General features: G+C 36.8%; 1 protein-coding gene across 2 annotated transcripts in view; it reads right to left on the bottom strand.

Moving 5' to 3' along the window:
• AIG1 (androgen induced 1) overlaps positions 1–19,135 on the bottom strand; it is a 224,912-nt gene that overhangs the window by 178,479 nt on the left and 27,298 nt on the right. For both annotated transcript variants that reach the window (XM_090279925.1, XM_090279926.1), the window contains exon 2: positions 281–436. In XM_090279925.1, the coding sequence (XP_090136051.1) occupies positions 281–436 (156 nt within the window). The remainder of the gene's footprint in view (positions 1–280; positions 437–19,135) is intronic.

Genomic DNA, 19,135 nt, shown 5'->3' with positions numbered 1-19,135 from the left:
ATGATGCCATTGGCGGAGGGTATAATCCAATATATGTAGAGGCCACTTACAAGCCAAGGAGAGAGGCCTCAGAAAAATCAATCCTTGATCTCAGAGTTCTAGCCTCCAAAACTGTGAGAAAATAAATTTCTGTCGTTCAAGCCACCAGTCTGGGGTGCTTTGTGATGGCAGTTAGAGCAAACTAATATTGGACCCTCCTGTAATGAGTCCTTTTTCTCTCAGAAGTCTAAAGTATGACCCAAGTTTCTTTGTGGTTAAATGCATTCTACATCATACTCACAACCCCAACAGGAAAGGCCAGCACAGCTAACATCCAGTCCCGAAGAGAAATGAGCTTCCTGAGCTGTCTCTCTTGTTCTTGGTTCCCACTTCCTCTAGTCAGAAGACTAGAAAGATCAGTTAGCACGCAGATGCCGAAAAAGACAGCCTGGATAACCTGGAGGGAGACAACGGCTGGTATTAGTCCATAAGGTCTACAGAGGCCCAAGCAGCACAACAGCAAACCAGCTACATGTTTGTAACACAACTCAGGATAAGAAAGGATCAGAAGCACATTTAAAGAGCTGGCTGTAAACATAAAACGGAGAGAAAGATACGTGAGAAAATTCATCTTAAAAACATTACTTCCGTTTTTGCTCACCTAAGCACTAATGTAAAACATGCATGTACATGCGGGTCAACAGAAAGGAACATCAATTATCAAAATGACATGCCCGTTATTTTAAAATATCACATTTGTGGTCTAATTATATTGACTAGTGGGGTTTAACAAACATCTAAGATGTGCAAAGAAGAGGATCAGGGTAGTCTGAATAATAAATAATTTAGTCTGAATGTGAAGAAACCTTTTTATGCTTTCATCTGTTAGATTCAGAAATTTTTACCAAAGGAAGTGGTAGAAAGGGTCTAGTTCATGAGTCATAGAGAAATCAACTGAATGCAATTATTAATACCGAAGCAGAGCAGATTGCTGTCAAACTGGAACTAAATGAACTCCTCAGGGTTTCAGTTGTTACGAAATCAAATCTTTACAAAGCATTGTAAACTTAGATACTCACACCATTTTCCAAAAATTAAGTGACCAACTGTACATTCCCAAATCAATTGCAAATTGAATTGAATTACATACCTTAGGTATGTTTTACTTGAACTATCACAGAGAGAAACACTGAAATGCTGCAGCCCAATTATTTGTGAAATTCTAAAAGTGGGGGTAATGTATTGATGATCTAGAGCTATGAGTGCAGGCAGGCAGCATACTGAAATACAGCTTGTCAAATCATAATTAAAGTTATGGTACAGGAAGAAAATATATTCCCTGAGCTCAAAATCATACCCATTTAGCAGCAAGAAGAGATTCCAGGGAATTATTCTGGTTTCTTCTACCAGAAATAATTTTCTTATGATGTATTTATTTGTAAAAGATAGAATTTTACTCATTACCTGTTTAGGAAACATAATTTTTTCTTGGCACATTTCCATGTTGGCAGTGGAGAGAATCTGTGAAAGCTCTGTCATTGGGTTCCCCACTGAGCACAGTACAAAGAGAAGAAGGAGCCTTACAATTACCTGGTTCTAGCCCTTAGCACAGTACTGGCATATTCACATTGTTACTCATTTTGTTCCAACTCTTACAGAAGCCATAACGAAGGCTCCATCATTGGGCTTAGTTAAATAAACTAAAATCCTGTAATATGTTTATATATAATACACTGGGCTTTTTTGAGCTCACCAAATCCTGTTATTATTAGCCAATCTTTGCCAGAGTAATGTTATAGTCTAATAACTTAGCCTCTCTTTTAGCTTCAATGACTTAGGTTTATTGTTGTTCTTTCTAGAACCAGAAAAACCAGAGCAGAAGCTAAGACTTCCGCAACCGAGCACGGCACACTGAACAGCTGGCAAGAATTTTGTTGTGATGACCAGACATAATTTAAATGATTTGGGGAATAATTTTATACTTGGGAACATTTTCCATAGCATATCTTATGACTTTAGATGTTAGGTCTTTAGGTCAACCCTAGTAGGATTTGAGAAATCGAAGTGGCCATACCCAGGAATAATCATACCCATACCAATCTGACCAGTGAACATACTAAACGGTGTCCCTTCTAATCAATTACTAGGGAAATGCAAATTTAGATCACAGATTGCATTTCTCACCTATATAATTATTCAGTTCAATTCTGACAGTGCCAAGGGTTATAAGGATGTGAAAAAACTAGAAACCTTACAGTGGGAATGTAAATTAGGACAACACTTTGAAGAACAATTGGTAATATTTAGTAATTTAAAGATGCATAAACTCTATCATCTACTCTCTTATGGTCCTATGTGCATAGTTACACCTATCTGAAAGTTAGTATCAGCAGTCATTGCTTCAAGCAGGCTGAAGCCATCTGAATGTCTCTTAATGGTTGATTGGATAAATTGTGTTATAGTCATTCGATGGAATTCTAAGCACTTATCAACTTTTCATTCTCACAACAAAACATTAAACAAAAAAGGAAACCAGAAAAAAGCCACATTTTGAAATTAAAATAAATTGCAAAAAATGAAAGATAATTTTAAGAATGCATGTATATAAAGTAAAACAAATGCATAGGAATTAAAAACACTGAATGCAGGCATGTCGATGAGGAGGAAGAATTAGGGAAAGGACACAAGGGCCTCAACTGTATTGATGATATTTTATTTCTTAAGTTGATGATGAGGTATACAGAAGTTTATTATATTATTCTCTATATAATTCATTACTATAAAATATTTCTACATAACTTAAAAGGTTAAAAAAAGAGTGTTTTAAAATACTTTTGGGATATAGTTGGTTAGTGTCTTTCAATTCCTTTCCTTCCAACTCAGTTTCTCCTACTTTTAAACACTGATTAATAATAGCAGGATTTAGTGAGCTGCAAATTAAGTAGAGTAAGTGAATTTTAAAAATCCATGATCAAGTAACTAGTACCAGATTTGAATTTTCACCATAAACATCTAGACATTTGAATTAAATATATAATCAACCTTTTCATATACTGGACTTTTCCTCTACAATCAGCCAGAGAAATTCCTTATTTTTCTGAAAGGATCATCTGATGAAGTCAGGCACACCGTGGACTTCCTCTATCTCTCTCTCTCTCTTTCTCTCTCTCTCTCTCTCTTTCTCTCTCTCTCTCTCTCTCTCTCTCTGCTCCCGCCCCCCGATAAAGTAATATAATGACAGGAATGGTTATATTCACAGGATCTTTCAAAATCCTGTGGGAAAGAATTATACAAAGGTGAATATCACACTGAGGGTCATTTTAGAATTCTGCCTACCACAAACCGTGGATTAAACAATTTTCAGAGTTCACTCAGAATGGAGAGTTATTCAAGTTCTGACCAATCAGAGAGGACTTATTGACTACCACAGGTATTCAGTAGAAACCTAACAAATTTCATACCTAAATATTGGTGCTAAAATACAAAATAGCTTTGCAATAAAGGCTCCTCTAGAGCCACTCCAACAACACTTAAAAACAAACCTCAAAAATATCAAGCTGATTTACAAGTAACTTAAGTGCCTGCAAACACAAAATTCTACAGTCTCTGAAGGAGGGTAACACAATCTAAATGCACAACAATATCCAACATTATAATATCTAACATACAATAAAAAATTATTTGACGTATCAGGAAGTAGGAAATCTTTAACCCAGAGAAAACTCATTCAATAAAAACAGATAAATTACAGACATATTGTAATTGACAGACAAGAACACTAAACATCTAAATTAAATGAGGTCAAGAAGTTAAATGAAAATAATGAAAGAAGTAAAAGATATTTAAAAAACTCCAAATAAAACCTTTAAAGATTAAAAAGACATTACCTAAAATTAAAAAGTCATTGGATAGAAATAATAGCATATTAGACACTGCAGAAGGGAAGGTTAAAAACCCGAAAACACAGCAACAGAAACTATCCAAAATGAATCAGATAAAGAAAATTTTAAGTAATAGAACATCAGTGTACTGTTAGAATATGTCGAGCAGTCTAATAATATGTGTACTAGAGCCCTTAGGGAGGAGAGGGGATCAGGTAGAAAAAGTATTTTAAAAAATGGCTAAAGTTTTTCCAAATTTCATGAAAATTAGACATCCATAGATTCGAGAAGCTAAACAATGGAGTATATACACAGAAAACCACATAAGGAACACGGCAATCAAATACTGATAATATGTGATGAGCTATTAAAACATGCTAGAGGAAAGAGACATATCACATATAGAAAAATAAAGATAAGAAATATACAGAGTTCTTGTGTAAAACAACACAAGTCAGAAAACACTGATATCTTTTAAGTCCTCTAAGGGGGAAAAACTGTCAGAGATGAAAGACTTTTTCAGACAAAAAGAAGCTGAGAGAATTCATTGTCAGTAGACTTTCACTATAAAAAGATGTTAACGGAATGGAGAATAGGACACTAGATAGAAACAGAAATCTCTTCAAAGCCATGACAGTTGCTAAAAATAGTAAATATGTGGTTAAATATCACAGAATAAACTTCTAATTTATTTTATTTTTTAAAGATAATTGACTACAGCAAAAATATAATGATATATTGTGAGGCTTTAAACATATTTAGAAATAAAATTATGACAACAATAGCACAAAGGACAACGAGCAAGGAATGGAATGTATACTGTTGTTAAGTTCTTATATATAAAATAATATATCATTATTTGGAAATGGACAGTGCTAAGTTAAAGACATATACTGTGAACTCTAGAGCAACCACTAAAAGAATGAAGTGGAGATCTTTAGCTAATGTATTAATTGTCTCTGCTACATAAACACCAATTTATTAGTTCACAATCCTGTAGGTCAGAAACCCAGTGGGTTATTCTGGCTTCAATTCTCAGGGAATTATAACATCAAAATCAAAGTGGTCCTCATGCAGGGCTCTTATCTCAAGGCTCCATTAAAGGGTTTACTTCCAAGCCCATCTGGTTGTTGGTAGAGTCCAGTCCCTGTTGACTGTAAAACTGAGTTTCAAATTTACTTATTGGCAGTCAGCCAGATTTAGTCTTGGTTCCCTGTACATGCTCTCCAATCTTCACACCTGGTCCCTTCTATCTTCAAAACTAGCAGCAGTATACAAACCTTTCTCATGCTTCAGATATTTTTAACTTTCCCTTCTGCCATTAACCTGAAAAAGCTTTCTGCCTTTAAGGCTTCATGTGATAAGACCACACTTACATGGATAATGTCCCTCTCAGAAGATCAACTGTGCTATATACCATAATACAATCAGAAGAGTTATAAGTCATTGATACAGAGGTTCCTGAGACTAGAGGGGGACATCTTTGGGGGGCAATTTAGGAATTCTGTTTATCACAGCCCATAAGCTAAAATAGTAACAAGATCAAGACAATCAAAGAAGTCAGAAAATGGGGAAAAGTAACAAAATATAGATGAAACAAAGAGAACAATAAGCTATCAGACTTTAAGCCAATGATGTTTATAATTACATTAAATGCAAATGGATTAAACTCTCCAATTAAAAGTCAGAGACTGGTAGATTGCATTTAAAAATCAAGTACGCAAAAAGCACTTTAAGTATAAAGTTACAGATTTGTTAGGCGTGTATAGATGCAAACACTAAATATAAGCTGGAATAGTTATATTAATATCAAAAATAAGTCTCAAGATAAGAAATATTACCAAAAATAAAGGGGAACACTTCATAATGATAAAGGGTCAATTCATTAAAATGGCATAATGATCTTAAATGTGTGTATACCTAATTAAGCTGGGCCTCAAAATAGAAGAAACAAAAACTGATTTAACAAGGGATTAAATTACTCAAAGTTTGTTAAATAAATAAACAACTCAGGGATTCTTGGGACACAGATGTTTTTCTGAAGATTTAAAAAGGAAAGGGAGAACCGAGTCTCATATTCTAGAATCAAAAAACAAAAGAATTTCTGCAAATATAAATGTAATAGTCCAAACATTTTGCCACTTATAAGATCAATGGTATTTGAAGTCCTACACTTTTTACGGTTGATTTAGCTTCTGATCTAAAGGAGTCATCTACCTCATCAGCCCCCTGACTATTACCAGGTGGCTACCCTGTCACTCTCTGTAGACCTCTCCAGTAGGTTGGCCTCTGCTTGTCAGCACCTGACCTGACCTGCTGTGGAAGACTTCCCCTAAAGTGCGTACTCAGAGGTCAGGGAAAAGAGCTAGCTCAACATGATTTTCTCCTAATTTACAAACATCTGGAGGCAGAGAGGGAACTGTTAAGTTCTGTCAGTTTTTTTAATTCAAACTCACACTGACTAATCCTCAAAATATAATCCCTAAAATTTATAGGACAGGTTGCCGTTCCCTGGGGATAAATACAGGCTGACTTTCGGTTATTTACTCACGTAAGAAGCAATTAGCCAATACTGTCAAACCACTTCAAATTTCTGCTACTTGGTTAGAATTTGATTTGAGCTGACAGCTAACAAATCACATCAGAGACATTTTGCTTGTGTTTTTCTATTGCCAATAGGTGTCATGTTGTCTATTGCAACTTGAAACATTAAAATAACTGTTAAAAATGTAAAGGTTACACGGAGATGCACAAGTGGATTTTAAGTAGGATTACCTGGAAGCATTATTCAGCTCCAGCCATCCTGAGAAGCTGGCATCAACTCAGCATGACACACACATGCACCATCTGGCTTTGAGTTCTTACCAGGCTGGTTGCTCTTATTACTTTGTGTCATGTGTAGAGATGGAGTGGTCAATTGTACCACTTCTGTCCAAGAAATATAAATAGGTATTTATCAGAATGAAAAATACATCCCAGCTTACATTGAGTCACTCTAGCATCTGTTCTTCTAGAACGTTCTCTGCTGTTTAAGTCCCTCTATATCTTTCCCCACCTCCTCAACTCTCCTTGTCAGGAAATCACAGTTTTGAAGGCAAATTGATTAGACTTCCACCATTTAGTCCCAAACATGTGTAATATGGTTTATCCAGAATAGTTTTTTTTAATTTCATTTTATTAGGTCATCTTCACAATCCTCAATTATGTGTAATTACACCAAACCTATAGTCTATATATCAGGTCACGTCATTACTTTAATTAGTTGGTAATTGTTACATTTCTGCCTGATTGGCCAAAGTAAGGCAAGAACCAAGAATGTACGAAAGTGGAAAAGCAGCACATTGAATAAGAAATTGAATAATTATTTATGTGAATTTTTAAAAACCAGATTATAGTTGTCTTGACCTTTCCAATGACTTATACTATGGTGTACCATGTTTTACTTATATTGTATTTTCATAAAGTGGACATAAAGTGTACCATAATGTTTGTTTTGAAGGTTTTGCTTGAAGTTACTTTGAGACATAGTAGACAGAAAACATAAGAAGACGGAACTCCAGGGGGCAGCAATAAAACCAAAATGATATAGATCATGAAATGAATAAAAACTGTGGAGAGAACAGATGAGAAGACAGGGAGGTTTGTAGGTGTCACAAGGGAAGTCTTCGAGGAGTCCTCTATGTGAGAGGATACGAGCATTCATGTAAGGGGAGATGATAAAGAAGAAATGAAAATCTATCTAATACAAAGTATTATGTAACTTTTAATAAATGTGTATGTAGTCTAGGGAAGAAGAGTATACTAGATAGATAGATAACATACATTTGTAACATACATGGTATTTGTGTGTGTGTAATTTCTCCCATGCAGAAGACTGAAGAATATATTTGGAGAAATGGTCTGAGCTCGAAGCCTCCCTGTATCTCACCTATAGTCACATAGCCTGTGGCATTATAGACCAAAAACGTTTTGTTTTCAGTTCATAAAACTTTCAAGGCGGTTCTAGCCAGAAACCAACCCATGGCAGTAGCTGCTCAGTGAAGAGTGAATTTGACTGAAAGAGTTAAAAATGTGTGAAAAGGATCCAAAAGCTATAAAATAGCAGAACCATTAAACCTCATCTTCAAGGGATTCCCCCTCCATTCCACCCATATCTTACTTTTTAATGGTGCATAATTCCTTCTCCTTAGTATCAAGATCAAGAATGAATGCCAAAAGAACTTCAGCACCATGGGACAGTGACTCAGAATGAAATCAGATGAATGAATTCCACAAGGATTCCTTTGCGTTTATTTCCAGTGCCTTCCTTGCCTGAGACATCTATACATCCCTAGCCATTCTACAGCCACGGGAGTCCCTCTCAGTGACCGTAGGGAGTCTGTCAGTTACATGGAAGCCATGACCCATTATGTCTGAACATTACTCTATAGAGAAGTCAATGTATTTAAAAGTACCAGAGGCTCTCTCTGCCTCCCTAATCCACTGAGACTATGCCCATCTGATGCATTGCCTCTACTACCCTTGGAGAGGGTTAGCCTGAATAGCCAATATGGTTCTCTCACTGTAATGATTGTAGCTCTGTTTTTCTAAATCTGTCATTTAAGTGATGTGCTCTAAGCCCAAGCATTTTCAAGGAATCTTCACCACAAGCATTTTTGAGGAGATGGACTCACTGCATCATCAAGCCCGTGGTTTTCAGAATGTGATTTAGAATCCTTGCCCATGTACACAGACATTTACCTCATACTGCTCTATCTCATTACTGAAAATCGATGAAGTAAACCATAAATCACCACTGGCAAGCAATTCATTCAGATAAAAAGAAAGAAAAATAAGCGTTGCTGTCAGAAATAATGCTTTTAGATAACAGCTTTGGAAAGGAAAGCTTGTCCACAAAATTCGTTACAATATCACATAATCGCTTTCAATATATAAGTAGCAGGGAGAAGTCATTTAAAGAAGGCATTTGGAGAGGCTTCACAAACGGGCGCAATCATGCCATGCTCCAGCAGCAGCCCAGTAAGAGCATGGCGGGACCTTTCCAGAGATTCCATTCCAATCTGCAAATAATAACAAAAAATTCCCCTTCGGGTGGTTCCACTGGGCTTTGTGGACACTATGAACTACTCAACACTTTTATAGGCTTAAAGATTTTTTAAACTATTAATATTAGCATGAATTTTTTGAACACTATTAAACACACCATTGATTTATTTAGCAAATAGTTATTGATTAACTAATATGTACAAAGCACTTAGTAAATACTAATGCAGAAATGCAGACTATTAAATGATTGTAGGTTGCGCTGCAAATGTGAACATGCTTAAAGAGCTTAACTTCTTAGTGAAATCTATACTTGCTAAGTATACGATATCTAGATTTAAGCACAATAACAGTGATGATCAATTATTGAAAAACAGTGTGTCTTTTACAACACAAATCCACTCTGAAGATTTTCTAACATTAGAAAATGATTTTTTATCCTCTTAAATTTTTACTCATGGTAACCATTTACTTCAACAGAAGATGATTTAAGTGTGAAACATAATCATTAAGGATCTAGATAAATCTGAAACCTAAACAAAAAGGACCTTGACCTGAAGTAAGACCAAATCCGATCTTCACTGATTAGATGTTATAGAATCAGATAATCCCATGTAGTCATGCACAATCTATATTTAATAAACTAAATGCAGGTGCAATTGTGTTAATATAGCTAATAGAAAGACATGACTGTCCCTAGCAGTTCCTATTCAAAATATTTAGAAATCTATTGCTTTTGGTCTAATATTGAGTCTACATAAAGGCTATGTCTGTACAATTGTGGATAAATACTTGAGAGGGAACTGAATGTGAAAACAGTTATACAGTTAGTTCCGTTTCTAGATGCTGACTTCTGCCGTCAGAAATAGGATTTTCAGACAAAAGCTTCTGGATGGGCTTAGAGAAGTCTCACTCCCTATCCGACAGTGTTTGGTATTTTTTTAATTTTTCAAAGATTTTATTTATTTACTTTTAGAGAAGGGGAGAAGGAGGGTGTGAGAGAGAGAAACATCAATGTGTGGTTGCCTCTTGCGTGCCTCCAACTGGAGACCTGGCCTCCAACCCAGGCATGTGCCCTGATTGGGAATCGAACTGGCAAGGCTTTGGTTCACAGGCCAGTGCTCAATCCACTGAGCCACACCAGCCAGGGCTGTTTGGTATTTTTAACTCAACCTGGCTGCTGTTTAATATTATCATATTAATTTGTTTAATATTATCATTTTGAAGTTGACTGGTGCAGAGCCTACAAGGTATAAGATTTACCATTCTTTTCATTTCTGTTTTCCACCAGTTCATCAATGAGTCCACAAAACTTTACCTATATATTGAGTATTTATAAAATCCCAGGACTCTTTTAGTTTGAGAGAATATGAAGCTTGTGCTACAGGAGTCTTACCACCATCCAACTAGAGTGACAATGTAAATCTCAGACAAAATAAAGGTATCCATGACATTGTATAACTTATTAAATGATACAAAAATGTCTGATAATATCAAGTGTGGAAGATGATATGGAATGATGCTAGTAGAAGTATATTTTGGCTCAATCATTTTGTAAAATAATAGCATTATCTAGTATTGCTGAGGATGCATATACCCAAGAAAAGTCTTATGTATGTCTCCTAGACCCTACAGTGTATAACTTGGAATGAGATTGGAGTTGTAGGTATATGTTTCTATCCTTTAGATTATAGTGAATTTTTTAAAGTATGAAGTGGTACTGTTATTTATTATATTAGGAAACTAAGAAATACGTCTAGTTTTCAATTACTTAGGCAACAAAATAAATATGAAAACTTGTGCTGCCCCTGCCCCACACGTGAATCATCCCCTTTGTCCAGTGTTAGTCTCTTAGCAGCTGCATTGCTTGTCAGATTAACTGTCACAGAATTGCAGCACCTGTGTTCAAGTAACCCTACTGCACTTAATAATGGTCCCAAAGCCCAAGAGTAGCGATGCTGGCAATGCATATATGCCACAGAGAACCCTTTTGTTCTTCTTTCAAGTGACTAGGTGAGTAAAGTACACAAAGAGATTTTGAGAGAGTGACCACATTCACACATTTTACTACAGTATGTTTTTATAACTGTCCTATTTTATTATTAGCTATTGTTGTTAGTCTCTAACTGTACCTAACTTATAAATTAAACTTTTTCATAGGTATGTATATATAGGAAAAATCATAGTATATATAGGGTTCTGTACTAGCTGTGGTTTCAGGCATCCACTGGGGATTTTAAAACATATCTCCCATGGATAAGGTGGGACTACTGTAAAGAGAAAAACATAGAAAACAATCCAGATGTACACAGACTGAACCATGAATAAATAGAGATATTAAAAAAATAATATATAGCAGTAAAAAAGTAATTACCTAAAGGGTCACAGGTTTGGAAGGGGGGAACAAACTGAAAGATGAGAGACTGGTTGGAGAATGATCTAGAAGTCAAGCTGTTATTAATGACAATGAGATCCAGGGCTGGCCTTGGCAGTAAGCTCCAGGGTGAATGAGATAAAAGTCAGGGATAAAATACAAAAAAACAAAAATGAAAACAAAACAAAACAAAAAAACCCGATAGATTCTAAAAAATTTCAGACATTGTAGAAATCTATAAATTAAGGATACAAGTATTAATATAAAATATATGTTTATAAAACAATGGATAGTAACTGAATGCCTAGCACCAATATTGTTCTCATGAGCATATTAAGTGTGTGTTTAAATACTAATAAATAGAAAAAAACCCCATCAAAAGCCAATGTTGTGCATGGAAAGAACAATTAAAACAATCGGTGAATATGCCCCATACAGGGATAAAGCTAGTCTCCTCATTTTTGTTGTGGGTGGAATAAAGAAGGAAAATCAAAATCCTCTGGAGTTCCAACAGGTACTAATAAAAATACACGTTTCTTCTTATAAAAACAGTGATTCATCAGGAAATTTCTCCTGAGACAAACAATTCAATACCACACATCAAGAAAAAATATTTTTGGTGGTGACCATAGTGAATAGGGTAAAGATAATACATGAAATAGACCCAATCAAAATCTGCACCAAAAATCATGATATACTGCATTTTTCCAAAAGCTCATAATGCTTTTAAATGATCTTCTATATGGTAGTTTATATGACATATAATGTGCTTTCATGTAGATTGTTCTTCAAGTTGGCCCTTTCCTCTTTCCCAGTGGGCATTACCCTCTCTTCTGGGTCTTTCTTACCTTCTCCATCTCTAAATTCTGGTGTACCCCAGGGCTCAGTCATGAGCCTCTGCTCTCTTACAGCTGCAATCACTACCTGACAGATCTGATCCAGCCTCCTGACTTAGCATACCATCTTCATGGTAATGACTCCTATACTTACATTTCTAGCCCAGATCCCTCCTTTGAATTCCTCTGCTGGATATGGCTAGTGGGGGGGAGAGGGCGGCAAAATATAGAGATCTTGTTTTACTGGACTATTTTCTGAGATTTAACAGTATATCAGAAAAAGACATCATTAATCTGTCAAGGCTTTAGATCCTTATTCACCCTAAAGGCAGACATTTACAGACAAAGTCAGGGTGAACTTTCGCTTCAAGCCGGGTTAGAATTTTTGTCAGCGACCTCCTAGGCACACAAAATAAGTTGCTGCTTCTTTCAAGTCTCAGCTAAGCTTAATGCATATATATCTCTCCGACCAAAAAACATCTCAATGCATCTATCTCTCCACTCAAGCTACATAATGTTTATTTGCATGTTCAGGTACCGTTTTTAAATATTTTAGCTGCCATACGGTTCTCGGAATCTAGCGATCCGAGGAAATGATCTCTGGAGAGCAACTGGTGAAACTGGCCACGCGTTGCCAGGAATCTTCCTTGATGATCTTTACTCGGAGGATTACCTCTCCACACATCATTTCCCTAGATCCCTTGTGTACACTTAAACAAAAGTCTCTCAGACCCAGAATCAGGTGCTCGTTCTTTCATGTTTTGTAAATACCTGTAATGTGGCACTGAACAAATTGCACAGTAATTATCTGTTGATATTTCTGTATCACCTTCTTCCCTGTGAGAGCCCTGTGGGCAGAGATAAAGTCTTATTCATCTTTACATCCCCAGAGCCTAGCACAGTGCCCATTTATAAAAACAGACACTGAGAGAGGGTATAAACATGAAAGGCTCCTTGCCTTCAAGAAGTTCAGGTTGGCCTGTCTGGTGTGGCTCAGTGGATTGAGCACTGGCCTGAGAATCAAAGGGTTGCTGATTTGATTCCCAGTCAGCGCCCACGCCTGGATTGCAGGCCACGTTCCCATTTGGGGGCGCGCAACAGGCAAACAACACATTCATATTTCTCTCCCTCTCTTTCTCTCCCTCCCTTCCCCTCTCTCTAAAAATAAATAAATAAAGTACTTAAAAAAAAAAAGAAGTTCAGGTTTGGGTGATCAAAATAGACCAACACTTACAATGCAAAATAATGTAATCTAGACTGGTGGGGAAGAATGGGAAAAGGTGTCCCCTAGAGTGGGTTCTGTCTGAGTTGAGTTCTGGAAGAGGCCATCCCTACAAGGAGGGTGATGGATAAGGAGGGCAGTGTGCCTGTTCTGGGAAAAAGCAGCAGCACTTCTAAAGGGAAGGCAGAGTGGTACAAGGAACTGTAAGAAATTCAGGAGACCAGTCACATCAGGTAGAGGAGGGGTATTGTCAAGAGATAGGGCTCAAGAAGCGGACAGGGGGTCAAGTATGACTAGGTTTAGAAAACCATGATAAAGAGTTTAAAGCAAAAGGAAAAGCGCTAAAGGAAAAAATGGAACCATTAAAGAGTTTTAAACAGGAGTAGCACATCTGGAAAGATCACTGCGAGAACAGATAATGAATTAGAGCATGACAATATTGAAGGCACAGAGGCCAGTGAGGAGGCTGTTTATGAAGGTCAAGTGTGAGAATAGAAAAAAAGGAAGTGGACATAGAGAAAAAGACCAAGACTGGGGCCATATTAAGGATGTGAAGGAGGAAGACTAACCATCAGTGGATACAGAAGGAGAAAGGAGAACGAAGGATCAATAAGCACCACTTCCCTGCTTCCGGACTACTGGAGAGGATGCCATTGACCAATATGTGTGTTTACAAATTTCCTTTTGGACATAGCGAATTTAAGGTGCCATTGGAGCACTGAAATGGAGAAGTCCATCAGGTAGTTGGCCCTATGTGTTTGAAGGGTAGGAAAACAGCCTCCCAAAACATCAATATAGTGCGCTGCCAATGAACCCACGGGAGTGAACAAGTTCCACCAGAATGAAAGTTTACAATAAGGCAACAATGAGTCTGAACCAGTCAAGTGCAATACCAACATTTGCGGAAGAAAGAGAGCCTGAACACGGGCCTGAGAGTGTCCCAGTGGTGGGGGGAAGACCAGGAGAGGACAGTGACTATCAGGGAAGCGCTGAAAGAATCGTGCCATGGAGAAGAGATATTTCAATGACCTCAAATGTTGAAAGAAGTAGGAGAAGTGCTTTCACTGCATCTGACAATGAGGATGCCTTTGTGTCTTCATGATAAGAGTAGTTACAATGGACTTTAGGAGTAAGAGCCAGAGTGAGAAGTGAATTGCCAGCTGAGACACTGAAGTCAATGAGTAAGAAATATTCTTTCCGGAAGCATGACTGAGAAAGGAAAGAAAAACAAAGTAGTAATTAGATGGATTCCCAAGAGACTTCAACTCTGAAACGGAATGCTCTCAGTGACTCAAACATGATGTATTGAATCCTGAAGATGTTTTTTATCTAGTGGGAAATACGCTTAATGATAAATCCAACAAATGGATCCTCTACTCAGTCACCTTGGTAATATTGTGATCATTCATTTTAAAACTTTTAATCTCTGGTGACCAGTGCAGGATATAACCTATTTATTTAGAATGGTCATTTGTTTCCAATCAATGACTGTACTTTGGATACTTCAAATACACATTGGTTTCTTCATTGAGCCATGAAATTAGCCAAGGCAGTAAGCCAGTCTGCTTTGCAACGTACTCTGCCAGTCGTCCCACACACATCTGCTGCTTTTAATGATATTTCAGATTCCATCTGGACGACACGTACTGCATCTCAGCTACCTCAAACCGACGGATGAAAACCCCACACCTCCTCCTCAAGGTGCAAGGGCACTTCCTCTCTTTAGTTTTGAAAAAGTTTCTCCATAATATCTTGTTTAAGGGAGTGAGCCTAAAGGAAGATTCTGCTTCTGTACAAACTAGAACTGCTCTCTACTAAAAAGAAGGCACATGACTAGGAATAACGCTAATGAAAAATGTGCAAGACCACCACGGAGAAAACCACAAAACTTTACTGAGATAATATTAAAAAAGCCCTATAGGAATGGAGAAACATATTCTGTTCCTGGAAGGTACAATATTGCAAAATGGGAACCCTCCCTAAATTGATGACAGATTCTATGTTATTTTAATTAAGAACCTAAATTTGGAGAGTTAAAATTTGGCAAGCTGATTCCAAAATTAAATGGAAATGTAAAAGGCCAAGAAGAAGAAAAAATAATCTTGAAGAATAAAGTTGAAGGACTTATACTACCAGATATCAAGGCATAATTTATAGTTGTAGTAATTAAAAGAGAATGACATTAGTGCAAAGATAAATAGACCAGTGGAGTAGAACAGAGTCCAGACACAGACCCACACATACGGTCACCTGATTTATAACAAAGCTGCCACTGCCATTCTTTGGGCTAAAGAGAAAAAATCTTTGACTTGTACCTCATACCACACACAAAAATCACTACCAAATGGATCATAAATGTGAAACTGAAAATGATAAAACTTCTATAATATAGCATAGGAGAATATCTCCATGATCTTGGATTAGGTAAATATCTCTTAAAAGGGCAAAAGGAAGCATGTACAATAATGAAACAGATTAACAATTTGAGCTTCTCTGAAAGTAAGAACTTCAGTTGATCAAAACAGACCATAAAGATTGAAGATAAGCCATAAAGGAAGAAAATATATTTATAGTACATATAAATTTGGAAAAGGTCTCATATTCTTTAAAGCTGCCTACAAATCAGAAAGTAAAAAGCAGACCACCCAAGTCTTAAAAATGGCAAAGGACCTCAATAGGCACTTCATAAAAGAGGCTACTTAAATGGTCAATAAGCAAATAAAATTTTTAACATCATTAGTGATCAGAGAAATACAAATTAAAACCACATTTATTATTGTATACCCCCAGAAGAGCCAAATAAAAGTAATAAAATAAATAAATCTGAGAAAATATTGACACTTTAAAGCACTGAAGATACTGAATAACCGGAATAATTGCTGGAAGGAATATATATATTTTTAGCCACTCTACAAAACTACTGGGAAGTACTACTAAGCTGATCATATACGTTTATCCATTAACCCAGCAATTCTACTCATTGGCAGATATGCACCAAACACATGCACCAAACACATATACAAGCATGTTCAAAAATGCATTATTCTCAATAGCTTCAAACTGTAAATAACTCAAAAATGCATCAGCAATAAGATGGAAAGTAAATTTCAAACACATGATGTGGAATTCTACACGACAATGAAAAAGAACAAAGTACTGCTATAAGCAACCACATGCATAAACCTCACAGACAAAAAACTGAAGAAAAGAAGCTAGAGAAACAAACAGTACATGCACTATTCCATTTCTATAGAATTCAAGAAGGGACAGCATTAGTCTACAGTGACAGAAGTCATCATGGTGGTTACCTCTGAAGGGTTAATGACATAGAGGGGACAGAGACTGGCTTCTGGCATGTTGGTGTTTGACAACTTGCTTTATATAGATGTGTTCCTTTTGTAAAAGTGTTTTGAGCTTTGATCATATGCAATGTGTGCAGTTCTCAGTGTATTTCTTAGGCTTAGATAGTAAATAGATGAATAAATGGAATAAAATAAGTGAATAAGTGAGTGAGTAAATAAATAAATTTAGTAAGATGGAGTCAAGTGTATGGAATCATGATATTACACAACTATAGTACAAGATTTCAGAGAAGGAAAACTCTGACTCCAAAAAACCTCCGCTGCCTTGCGGCATACCTCTTCAGGGGAAAGGCTAAGGGAGTAAACCCCGACAGGAAATCCGGAGCCGGAGTCCCTAAGGCGGTTTGACGTTATAGTCAACACCGGCAACTCCTGCGGCGCACCTGAAGCCAAGCTGTATTGACTGCGTCTTTCCCTTGGATCCTTCAGCTGCGAAGAGAGGGGGGGTCTGCTGCATGGGCAACAGCAGACCCTCCATATCACCCTGCCCAGGCTCTGTAGCTTCAGCTTCACTGGAGAGGACACTCCAGCGTCATCGCAAGATGTCGATTCAACACGGGAGGAGACAGATACCGTGTCACTCCCGAGTCGGACTGCACAGCCATTCTCGGCGGTGCAGATAGACTCTTAAGAAGCTACACCATCGTCTCTCGAGACGGACGGGTGCCGACGAGTACAAGGTTTAAAAGGCATTTCTGACAGTAAATATCTTAGAAAGCTAAGTTATCTATATGTATACCACATCTATGTGTCTGAAACTGGCAAAGGTACATGCTAATATCCTCCCGTACAGTTCAAGGTGTAATTTTATACTCGAAAGCTAGATTCTGGGATCCATCTAGCTGAAGCTGTTAAGTGAGAATTCTCTGAGCTTCAAATTGCCCTTCCTCTTCTATTTTTTTTTTTTTTATTCCTAGAAACAGAGTTAGTTAGGTCAGGGAAAAAGAAAAGCAAGGAGTTCTATTTCACTTATTGCTCTATCAAACAGACACCACAAACATTTGACCATAGTGGTCAGAAGATGTTTTCCTTCCAAGTCTGTTCGCTTGATTCTAGGTTTCTCAAGATATTGTCTTAAATTGAGTACATTTTTCTTAAATGCTATGTAGCAAGGAAGGATTCTTAAAGAAGATTTTCATCTTATCATTTTTAGCAGAGTAAATCTGCAATGTTCTAGAAGTAGGTTTCAGTGTAGTGTCTGTCTCGAATTCACACTCTTGTTCTAGTAATCGTATGCAGTAAACACAGTAGAGAATAGCCAATATAAGCCTCTGACCGCAGAGCTTATGTTCCTCCCTGTACTTTGAAAACAATTCTTCCTTAACTGTAAATTGAGAGATGTAATTCAGCATAAAAGCTTCTGTGCTGAAATGTTGAAAAGCCTACACTTTTAAGGAAAACGAATAACTCCAGAGAAAACAACAGTAATTCAAGCAAATGAGTTTCAGAAGGAAGTTTTAGGTAAAACCATGTTGTCCATCACATTTAACTGGATCGGGAATTTAGTGGAAGGGTTTGTTGTTTATGTCCCTGTTTTAGAAGAAACACGACCAAACACGCACAGAGAACCACAGGAACTGAAACACACGAAAGATACTAAGTTAAAATTGTTTTCCTGTTTATGATGGTATGAGAATATTTTAGTTGATCTTCAAGCTTCCAGAGAGATCTCTAACTTGGAGTTTCCAAGAACGATTACGGAAGGTAAAGAATTCTTGTCCTCTTCCCTTGTCCTCAGTCATCTCATCCTCTGAATAGGCTCCAGTAAGGGTCCTTCCCCTCTACTTTTACCCGCTTGGTACAAAGGCTAAAATTAAAGTAAATGATGATGAAGTTTTTACATATGGCTAGTTGGCATATTTTTGCTGCCGGCATTTTTGGAGGAAGTGCTCCACTTAAGGAACTACATTTTCAGTTATAGTTCAAAAATACCTCAGTTCACTGGCATAAACACATAATTTTGTATCACTGTTTTCTACTATCTAGATGATAGATGTCTGCATCTATGGGAATATTTTGGATAAGCTATCATTTTGCATGGTGTAAATAAAGTGTCTACTTATGTTCTTTTATTTATTCAAGACACATCTATACAATGAGTGGCTATCTTTATATTAAAATGGATTATTGACTTCATCCATCAATTAAAAAATTGCTTTTCCTTGCTCTAGAAAACCTTAACCAAGTACTTAATACAATCTATACAAATTCTTTTGTAAATGACAGCTTTCCCAGAATGGTGGTATAAAAACTTCACTTATCTGTAGATACTGTGAAAGTTGTTATGTTTATATTTATAAGAACAGAAATATCTGAATGAAGTGCACTGGTAGAATCTGGTGAGAAGTAGTCAAGGGAAGCCACCTTGAACCTAATCCAGGGTCAAAATTACTAAACTGGAATAAGTTTGAGAATTGGGAAAATAGAATACATGCTTT

This window comes from Furipterus horrens, unplaced genomic scaffold (assembly GCF_987537825.1).
Source record: "Furipterus horrens unplaced genomic scaffold, mFurHor1.1.pri manual_scaffold_6, whole genome shotgun sequence".
NCBI lineage: Eukaryota > Metazoa > Chordata > Mammalia > Chiroptera > Furipteridae > Furipterus > Furipterus horrens.
Note: the sequence above shows the minus strand (reverse complement) of the source record. Positions and strands in the feature narration are given on the sequence as shown.